Source organism: Podarcis raffonei, chromosome 13 (genome assembly GCF_027172205.1).
Source record: "Podarcis raffonei isolate rPodRaf1 chromosome 13, rPodRaf1.pri, whole genome shotgun sequence".
Lineage (NCBI taxonomy): Eukaryota > Metazoa > Chordata > Lepidosauria > Squamata > Lacertidae > Podarcis > Podarcis raffonei.
Window position 1 is genome coordinate 25786352 of NC_070614.1, and position 10741 is coordinate 25797092.

The window sequence follows — 10741 nt, forward strand, 5'->3', positions numbered from 1 at the left end:
CAGAGGAGGGCAACCAAGATAACGAAGGGTCTGGAAACCAAGGCTTATGGGGAAAGGTTGAAATTTAGCCTTGAAAAAAGGAGACTGAGAGGAGATGTGAGGGCCATCTTCAAATATCTCAAGGGCTGTCACGTGGAAGAGGGAACAAGCTTGTCTTCTCCTGCTCTGGAGGGTAGGATATGAACCAATGGCTTAAAGTTGCAAGAAAGGAGATTCCGACTGAACACCAGGAAGAACTTTCTGATGGTAGGAGCTGTTTGACAGTGGAAAGGTCTCCTTTGGGAGGACTCTCCTTCCTTGGAGGTTTTTAAGCAGAGCATGGATGATCATCTGTCATGGATGCTTCAGCTGAGATTCCTGCATTGCAGGGGGTTGGGGTCCCTTGGGGTCCCTTCCAACTCTATGATTCCACAATCCTGACAGCAATTAAGACGGGAAGGAAGCAAAGTAAATGAATCGTGAATTGCTTGTTAAGCATTCTGGGGAGGGAAAAGGGGGTTAAGTGAAAGGCATACCTGGAAGAAGAAGCTGAGTGCATCTGTGGCTATTATGCTTGATTATAATAAATTAATCCCGATATGAGATGAGGCCAGGCTTGGCTGCAGACAGTGCTGCCCCCCCCCCTTGGTTAAATGTATAAAAAAAGAAGAAGGGAAATGTGATCTGCACACTTGGCACTGGCTAAAAATAACAGTGATGCACCCTGAATGAAATCTCCTTTGGTTAACTGGGTTTTTAAGAAGCCGCCACACACACACACACACACACAGAGGGGGGGCAGCCCACCAAGGGACAAGTGGCTGCATTTCAAAGACAGCCCATCATCTTCACGGAGCCTCACCTTTGAGGGTGTGGTTTCAGCAGGGTGTATTCTACTGTGGGACAGAACACGCCCCGTGAGGAGTATAAAAGGGAGCTGGCTGACACTGCCAAGGCCAGCTTTTTCCATGCTCAGCCAAGCCGAGTAACAGTCTCACAGCTGAACTTCCATTCATTGCTGCCACGATGTCTTTCTATCAGAGCTCCTCTTCCTCCTATGGTGGTGGCCTGGGTGCTGGCGGGGGCTCCAGCCGCATCTCCTCCGGACGCTTTGGCTCGTCCAGCATCCATGGTGGAGGCGGCGGCCGTGTGTCTTCCTCCTCCGTTAGGCTTGTCTCTTCCGGAGTAGGAGGTGGTTATGGATGTGGGGTAGGAGGAGGTTTAGGAGGAGGCTATGGCAGTGCCTTGGTTTCTGGTGGTGGTCTTGGCTACGGCGGTGGCTTTGGTGCTGGAGGAGGCTATGGAAGTTGCTATGGTGCTGGAGGTGGAGGTGGCTATGGCTTTGGGGACTTTTTGGCCGGGGGTGGCGGCGGCGGTGGCGATGGAGGCCTCCTGAGTGGGAACGAGAAGATTACCATGCAGAACCTGAACGACCGCCTGGCCAACTACCTGGACAAGGTGCGTGCTCTGGAGGAAGCCAACACAGAGCTGGAGGTGAAGATCCGAGAATGGCACATGAAGCAGGCTCCCACCAGCCCATCCAGGGACTACAGCCACTATTTCAAGATCATTGAGGACCTCCGTGACAAGGTAAGATCATTCATAGAATTGTAGAGTTGGAAGGGACACTGAGGGTCCTCTAGTTTAACCCCGTGCAGTGCAGGAATCTCAGCTGAAGCATCCATGACAGAGCCCCGCCCAACCTCTGCTTAAAAACCTCCAAGGAAGGAGAGTCCACAGCCTCACGAGGAGGATATGCCAGGGATGAGAGATGGCTTTCTGAAGCTTCCATCTTCTAATACTTTGTTGCTGTAGAAAATGGCAAATTTAATCACGATGTATCAGATATCATCATCATTCCTGTGATGCTTACAACCCATCATTTGGCAGGAATCTATGGCACAATTCCTGATTTGGATTGTGGAAGTAATTGTTTTTATTATGCTAAATCATCATCATCATCATCATCAACAACAACAATAATAATAAAACTGATAAATGCAACTGATTTGAAAAAAATGAAGTTAAGGGGCATCACAAAAATAGCAAGACATGATTAAAAGTGTTTAGGACCAAGCCCAGACTAATTCAATTAGGCTGTGTGTGAGACAGAAAAGCAAACAGCGACTAGTCATTCACTCTGATGTGCATAGCTTTGCTGCAATAAACTCCTGAAGTTTCTAACTTTGGTACTGAACCAGAAGATAAGTCATGGAGAAAACTTCACTTCTGTGTTAGGAAAAGCTTCACCACCTTAATTTCTGACTATGAGACTAATGTTAAAAGTACAGGAGTAGAGACTGTTATGGTACTGGCCAATCTATTCAATGAATTTACTGTTGTAACCTAGGATTTACCCATCACCCTATCTGCATCCTAGGCTCTGGGTGTGTTTCATGCCATGCCTTGGGTTGGCTTAAGCCCTCAGACCTGCAAGTCTTTTATCTTTGATTCTGAATAGTGCAGAGGGTGGTTGTGGTTACATAGCAATGAAGGAAAGGAACTGTGTACAGGTCCCAAGGCACTCAGTTACTGCCCCACAAAATCCGAGGGACTGGGTTATAGAAATGTATGGCTGTTTGGCACTTGTTTGAGTGCAGCCTTATTGCTAAGTGACAAACCAATCACTTAATGAATGGCTCCCACTGAGAAACATTGTGTTTAAGGGGAAATGAAGACTCTGACACATTTGCTCTGTGATGCCTCACTCACACATGCAAGTAAACATGGGATGTTGCAGTCATCAGTGGGTGAGCATGCACAAGCGAGCAACTGACCCTAAATTTCTAGTCTGTGCCCACCATTGCTCCTTGGAGCTAATAAACTAATAACGTGCTTGAATTATTCACTTCACTAGGTCTTTATTAGTAATAAACTAAAGGAATGGCCCATGATGGGAAAACCAGGGGGCTCTATTTAGTCCTGGGATGGGGAACTTGTGGCGGTTGAGATGTTGCTGGGCTCCAGCTTCCATCAACCCCAGTCAGCATGGTCAGGGATGGTGGAAGCTGTAATTCAAGAGCAGGAGCTGAGCTATCCCTGTTTTAGGTGAGCTATTCCTGCTTTAGGATGTCATTGGAAGGAAGGTCTCCCTTCTGCCATTCACTTTTGTCCAAATGTTGTGGGACTCCATTCTCCATCACTCCCAGCCAGCATGGCCCAATGCAAACAGCAACCGAAGGACCACAGAATCCTCACCCCCAATTCAGATCACTGATATTTCCTTTTGTGGTATCTATTCAAACATGCCCCAAACTGGAAACCTTCCCACGCATATATCAAATACTGATGCTCTTGACTGTGTCACCCACGACTTCTTATCACTGAGAAATGGTGTCTCTGCTGTCCTCCATCATTTTCCTATGACACTCCATTAGGACCAATACAACCCTCTCCAATATTAGAAGAGGGCAGGGCACCTTGCCTATAGGGCTTCACTGTGCACTCATTTCTTCTTCCTCCTCATTCCTCCTCACCAACAATCCTGTAGAGCAGATCGTTTTGTTTCCCTTTAGACTTGGATGAGCTAAGATTAATATACCGAGGGTATCAAATCCAGCAAAACAGACATTGTCCCACTGAAGTCAGTGGAACTTAATTGCACATTAAATGCCCAGCCTGGGAGCAGCTAATGTGGCGCCCTCCAGATGTTGTGGTCTGCTTCTATCAGCTACAGCCACCATGGCCAATGGTCATGGGTGGTGAAAATTATAATCTACAATATCTGGAGTCCCTATTGATTTCAAGGGGCACAGAATACTTTTGTTAGATCTGGAAGTCCAGACTGGCTTGAGCAGAGTCTGAACTCAGTTCTTCTAGGTCCAGATCCAATGGGCCAGATCCACTGGATCACAGCCATAATTAACTTTGCATTTATGAAAGATGTGGCAGTGTACCTTTTATAGCAATATATAAATCCATTTTTTGAAAAAAAAGTTTGCATTTCATACGACTACATTTCAGGAGGAACAGCTTCTAAATGCTGCTCTTGCATCATTTAAGGTAGAATTCCATGTCATCCTAGACTATTCCAAAGAGTCCTTGGGGAGTCATTACCCCCCATGCCAGAAGCTAGAATCCTATTCTAAGGGCTGCACATTCTCCATACCCTTAGATATATGGCTGGAAGTCATCATAATTTTATTTTTAATGAAATATTAAGAAGTCTGCCAGTCAATTATACTGCATTATAGATTAACTGCACCTAAACTTATTCAGTCAAGGGCTCACCTGTACAGGACTGGGTCTGCTACTTTAATTTGGATGGCTCATCTTCTACTTAAATACATAAAACTGCCCTTGGATGTTTGCCAAGAAAAAGATGGCAGACAACTGTTTGGGTAGAACATACTTTATTGCAAAGGTTGGAACAGAGCCTCAGTTGGGTCCTAGACTATAATCCTCTGAGGGGAAAAACATAATGTAGAAAAAAAGAAGGAACAGGTCACACCATGCCAGATGGGAGGATGCTAAGACAAGCCAGGAAAGAAATTAGGTTAACTAGTTTCTCCTCAGAAAAATCCTAGGCTGCTGAAGAAGTTTGTATGAATTAATTTCAAATTAATTAATCTAGAACAGCCTTCCCCAAGCTGGTGATCTCCAGATGTGGGTGGATTACAACTCCCATCATGCTTGACCATTGGCCAAGCTGACCGGGGCTGATGGAACAACATCTGAAGGGCACCATGTTGACTAATGTCAGTCTAGAATATCTACTGTCCTCTAGATGCATATTCACAATCACTAATGTTGATGTCATGACCTCTACAGATCGCCCACAAATTAAGTCCCTGACAATTCTCCACTTGAACAACCATTGCATCCTCAGATAATGAAAAATGTTTGCTGGCATTCATGGGCCCTCCTCTCTTCTCTGTCCCTTTGGTATAGATCCATCATGCCACAGTTGACAATTCAAGGATTGTCTTGGAGATTGACAATGCCAGGCTGGCTGCTGATGACTTCAGACTGAAGTAAGTTTCTTCTCTATTTTGTTTTTCTGCTATTCGAGGTCTCTCACTGGGGGAATGGAAGTGAGAGAGGAATGAAGGAAAAAGGAAAGGAAGTGAGGGACAGAAAGTTTGGTGGAGGGTATATTTAAAATATCAGCTGAAAGAAAACCAGAAGAGGAGGGAGGGAGGGAGGAAGACCTCAAGAAATACATCTCAAGCAATACAGGTGGCAGACTTTGTTGGAGAATGTTTATCACCCATTGCTGACTTTTTCCTTTTTCTTTTTTGAAACTGGCAGATATGAGAATGAGCTGCACCTCCGCCAGAGCGTTGAGGCTGACATCAATGGTCTGCGCAGAGTCCTGGATGAGCTGACTCTGTCCAAATCTGATCTGGAGATGCAGATCGAAGGGTTGAAGGAAGATCTGGCTTACCTCAACAAGAACCACGAGGAGGTGAGTGAAGGAAAAAGAAAGGGGCAGGGAAACTGCAGCCAACTTTACAATTCAGTTTGGGGGCATCCATTAAGAGGTGTTGGGTCTGCCTTTCAATGTGAGCGTCGTACACAAAAGTTGCATGAATTACATAAGACAATAATTCCTACAGAAGTTCATAAACAGGAGCCCACAAGTGCCAAAGCAGGGGCTCACCAACGGCAACCCCCCCCCCAAAAAAATTATGAAACTTACCATATGAGCTGACCATTCCTGACAAAGCTACTGGCAAGAGAGCACAGAGTGCCTCTTTCAAAATGGCACCAGAATGCATCTTGGGGTGCAGCATCAATGTCGTGGATCAGAGGGAGGGGTTGCAACAAGCTTACAATCCCTCGCCCACCTTCTCTCTTGCACACATGGCAGGTTACTCCTTCCCTAGAAACCTCCTTCCCTGAGCGGCAAATACAAAGGGCCACAATTACTTTCCCCCTTCAGGAAGCAAGAAAGCCAGGCCTTCTTGACCAATAGAAACAATGGTTGGGTACCAAGCTTAGCAGAAATGTGCGCAGCCCTGTTGCATGTTGCCATTTGCTGTTGATCTCACGAAGGCCATTCTACACAGCAAGGCTTCCAAGTACATCACGACTTATTGCAGAATGCTGAAAGGTGCAACCCATTGCCTACTGGGGGAATCCTCACCTATGTCCTCTCCCTTCTTGCCCTACCAAGCTAATGAAAGAGTACAACACTCAACTGACGGGAACCGTCAACGTCGAGATGGACGCCGCACCCGGAATCGACCTCACCAAAGCTTTGGCCGAGATGAGAGAGCAGTACGAACAACTGGCGGACAAGAATCGCAGAGATGCGGAAGCCTGGTTCTTCTCCAAGGTAGGGTCTTCTCTCCTAGGGACTGGGGGTCGCTTTACCGAAAGCATATTGCCTAGTTCAACATATCACTTTAAGGGTCTTGAGCCCCTCCAAAGAATCTTAGGAATTGTAGTTTAATGAGGACCCTGCTAAAAATCCTTCTGAGAGTTGCTTTCCAGGGCCCCCTCTAAAAAAAGGAGAATGTGTATTAACACAGTTCCAGTCTGCAGACCCAGATGTTGCTGAACTACCACTCCCATCATCTCTGACCATTGGCCATGTTGGCTGGGGGTGATGGGAGTTGGATTCCATCAATATTCAGAGGGCCCCTGGTTCCTCATCCCTACTATACCTCCTTAACTGGGATGAAGTCCCATTCAACACAGTGTGACATTCATAGGATTGCACTGTCAGTCTGCCGTGTGGGTATGCTCTGAGTGGCGTCTGTATTACTTACAGCATGATTTCTTTTCATTTCATTGTGAAGATTTCCAGCATGAAACTTTTTCACCCTCCTTCTTTCAGACTGACGAACTGAACCGCGAAGTCGCCACCCATACAGAGCAGATACAGAGTGGCAAGAGCGAGGTTTCGGAACTGAGGCGCACAATACAGAGCTTGGAGATTGAGTTGCAGTCACAGCTTAGCATGGTATGTGGCAACTTCCTTGAATGAAGTTGATTGACAGATAAAGGGCCTACGAACTGCCACGCTGGGGTCACTCCAATGGCATAGCTAGTTGGCATATTTTGTCTATCCAACATGGCTAACCAGACATCTTAATGGCACAGACATTCCCAACGGAAGTAGGTAGTGAGAGCTACCTTCACCATTATTTCCTGCAAGTATCAGTAATCGGCGATACTCAAACTTTCATGAGATCTAGAAACACCGACAGATAGAGAGTTGGTCATCAGCATTCTTACAGAGGTTTGCGGTTTGCAGTGTTTGTAGATTTCTGCATCTTCTGCTTTTTCTCCCTCATTAGAAAGCTGGCTTGGAAACCAGCTTGGCAGAGACAGAAGGACGGTATTGCGCTCAGCTGGCCCAAATCCAGAACCAGATCTCTGGTGTGGAAGAGCACTTGGCCGAGTTGAGGAGCGACATGGAGCGCCAGAACCAAGAATACAAGATGCTCATGGACATCAAGACACGGTTGGAACAGGAGATCGCCACCTACCGCAACCTGTTGGAGGGCCAGGACTCCAAGTACGTAACTGGGCAATCAGAATAAGCCACTAAAGGGGAGAGAGCTCCCAAAGGCTTCATCATATGTGATGTTTTTAGGTGTGCATCTAAAACAGTGTTTAAGGTGTCCCTCCCCTGTACAAATGTAAAGCATGATTATGAGAAAGAAATGCTTGAAAACAAGTGTATATTATAGATGTTCTCTTAGAGAGCCAGTGGCAATTTTTGGAGTATCCAGTTAGTGACAAATCAGATTTCTTTTTACCATGCAACGCATAAAAATGGCCCTGATTTTATTGGCCCGCCTCTTAGAAACACCAGTGCTGAGATTGATGTCAATTTCATTTTTAGAATGGGAAGAGGTGCGCAAATTCTAGGTCATCCCTAAGACATTGAAAAATGGCGCGCTGCTTTTCTGACCTGTTTTCTGTTTCTGCTGCTTACTCCGTGGACAGTGGGGCCTGCCCCCATGTCTGTTATTCTAAAGGTGTAGGTTGCCTATTTCTATCAATAGCGATACTAGAAGTGACACCCATTGCATCGTAAGAACTCAAGCCCTGGTGGAGCAGGCAAATGGCCCATCTAATCCAGCAACTTGTTTGCACTGTGGCCAATCAGATGCCTGTGGGAAGCCTGCGAGCAAGAGCCAAGCATAAGAACCCTCTTCTCTCCTGTGGCTTCCAGCAAGTGGTGCTCAGAAGCATGACAGTCTCCAACCATGGAGGCAGACCATGGATAGCAGCTGTCAATAGCCCTCTCCTCTGCAAATTTGTCTATTGCTCCATCACTTCTCTGTCCAGTGGGAGGGTTAAGGATAAACCTTATTTTACCTCACTGAAAACAATGACCATAAAAAGTTTTCAGCTTTGTCTGACTTTAGATTTACTTTGGGGATGTGATGTCCCGTGATATCTCAACAGTGAGAGTGGGTATTTTCAGCTCTTCCTGTCCTGATGTCTCTGCTGTGACCTTGCTGATGTCTTCTTTCCCAGGGAATAGTTTCATAATTTGGGGAAAGGGCAATATTGTGCATTACAATTCATTTTGCATTCTCTGTTAACTACCCACATTATAATAAATCCATTATTCCATGGGGTCAGCAATCCCAATGGTCAGCCATATCAGAAGGTGCCCTACTATATCTCAAAGCATCTTTTGTCCTGCTGTTTCTGACACATCTAGGGACAGAGATTCCCCAGAGCAACTACTGTTGCTTGTAATCATCTATTAATTGCCCTTTCTTTTCCTCCTTCTTTACAGGATGACAGGATGGTCAAAGGAAGGTAAGGATTCCCACTGCCATATAAAATATATTTGTGAAGTGAGCCCGGGTGGGTTCTTTTGCTGCAAAAGATGACTTGCAGTGCTGGCCTTTGTTTCTGGAAGGCTAATGCTACTACACGCCCCAAGAGGGAGCTGCAGAACCATAGTCAGATATATGCATTGTATACAGAAGATCACAGGTTCAAATGTTCAGCCTTCAGTTAAAGCAGGAGCAGCCAAAATAGTGCCCTCAAGATGTTGTTGGACTACAACTCCCATCAGTCCCAGCCTATGGTCAAGGATGGTAGGAGTTGTGGTCCAGCAACATCTGAAGGGTGTCTACCCTTGAGTGAAAGGATCTCAAGGTTTGGGATGGGAAATATCTCTGGCTGAGATAGTGGAGGATTTCTTATCAGTCCATGTGTGCAGCATTGGTTTGGTCTAAGGCAGAGATGAGGAACCAGTGACCCGCCAGATGTTGCTGGACTACAACTCCCATCATCCTTTGCCATTGACCCTCCTGGTTGAGGCTGATGTGTGCTGAAGTCCAACAACCTTTGGAGAGCCACAATTTCCCCACCCCAGTCCTGGAGCAAAACTGCACAACGTGTTAAGCATGGGCGCTGCTATCAAATATGTATGTCAGGACACTGACAGAGGAATGGGGAATGAATTTTCCACCCCAGTTCTGCAGTCACAGCAAAAATTGCCTTCCACCCAAGCTGTATTTTGCCTTAGAAGGAAATCTTGCATTGGCATGCTATGCAGTTTGTCTCAAAGTTGTAAGGCTTGTTTCTCCAAAAAGCTTCTCTATACAGTACCTAGAGACCTTTCAAGCACACAGATGCATATCATTTCCCCTTAAAACTTTGTTAGGCACTTGCAACTGGGTAAAACTCTCATTTCTTGAGACTGAGAGTTCTAGGTTACACAAGCAAAAAACCAGCAGTCCTCCTTCACCCACCCATTCTCTCGGCCCCTAACTACACTGTCAGAGTCATTCGAGTTATTCTAACAGGGATGGGGAATCTGTGGCCCTCTGGGCATCACTGGACTCCAACTCCCATCATTCCCAATCATTGGTCATGCTGGCTTGGACTGGTGGGAGTTGGAGTCCAACAGCGTCTGGAAGGCACAAGGTTGAGGAATGCTGGAATACACAATCTTGGAAGCAAAAAACTGAAGAAGATCTAGGAGGTCATCTAAACCACATTCACACTATACATTTAAAGCACTATGACACCACTTTAACGCATCATGGCTCCCGATCCCAAGAATTCTGGGAGCTGTAGTTCGTCCTGAGAGTCGTTAGGAGACGCCCTATTCCCCATTTGCAGAGTAGTTTCACAGCCAGTCCCTCCTCACAGGGATCCAGACATTTCCTCTTGGTTTGAAGATTTTGGGGTTGTGGGGGATATAAGAAAAACCTGCAATCCTGTACATACTTACCTGGGAGTTAGTTCTATTGAACATAGTGGGCTTTACTTCCAAGTAGACATGCATTGGGTAGACAACCAGAGAAGGAAGATTACTGTCTGACTTAAAATTGTCACCATGGCACGCTGTTTATGGAATTAGAAACCAGTGAGGATTTGAGGTTGTATGAAACACAGGGGTCTCACGATGTCCTTCATTAATACATTCTTCCACTCTTTCTCTCAGGATCCCATGGTGGAGGTAGCATCAGCTACCACAGTAGCAGCAGCGGTGGCGGCAGCGGCAGCGGTGGTGGCAGCGGCGGCTATGGCAGCAGCACCACCATCACAACCAGCAAAAAGCACTCCACCAGCAACTTCTGAATCTCCTGAGGAACGACGCTCCGGTTCCGAAAACTGTGCTCACCTATGGGGAGAAACCTGCCCGCAAGACGCCCACAGCTCACTGCGAGAAATGCATGCACCCCTCCTTGCTTTACTCAAGTGTGCCTCGGCTTGGCCACTTTCTTAACGGCATCCCCTCACCAGCTTTGCCTTCCTCGTCATCATCACGACAGATGCACGTTTTTGTAACGCTCTCAATAAAGAGGTCACCTCAAGCTCTTTTTGCAAATAA

At 46.3% G+C, this 10741-nt stretch overlaps 1 protein-coding gene across 1 annotated transcript; it reads left to right on the forward strand.

The window, feature by feature from the left end:
* Positions 1–923: 923 nt before the first annotated feature.
* Positions 924–10741, forward strand: LOC128399973 (keratin, type I cytoskeletal 15-like). Its single transcript, XM_053361872.1, has 8 exons — positions 924–1569; positions 4870–4952; positions 5230–5386; positions 6098–6259; positions 6764–6889; positions 7227–7447; positions 8687–8709; positions 10352–10741. The coding sequence occupies exons 1-8, from the start codon at positions 1006–1008 to the stop codon at positions 10486–10488; spliced, it is 1473 nt and encodes a 490-aa protein (XP_053217847.1). The 5' UTR covers positions 924–1005; the 3' UTR covers positions 10489–10741.

Excerpts from the sequence above, each read along its gene's own strand:
- LOC128399973 (XM_053361872.1), top strand. The coding sequence starts at position 1,006 with ATGTCTTTCTATCAGAGCTCCTCTTCCTCCTATGGTGGTGGCCTGGGT. Across the intron at positions 5,387-6,097 it reads TCAACAAGAACCACGAGGAG|CTAATGAAAGAGTACAACAC; the intron begins GTGAGTGAAGGA and ends TGCCCTACCAAG. Across the intron at positions 7,448-8,686 it reads TTGGAGGGCCAGGACTCCAA|GATGACAGGATGGTCAAAGG; the intron begins GTACGTAACTGG and ends CCTTCTTTACAG.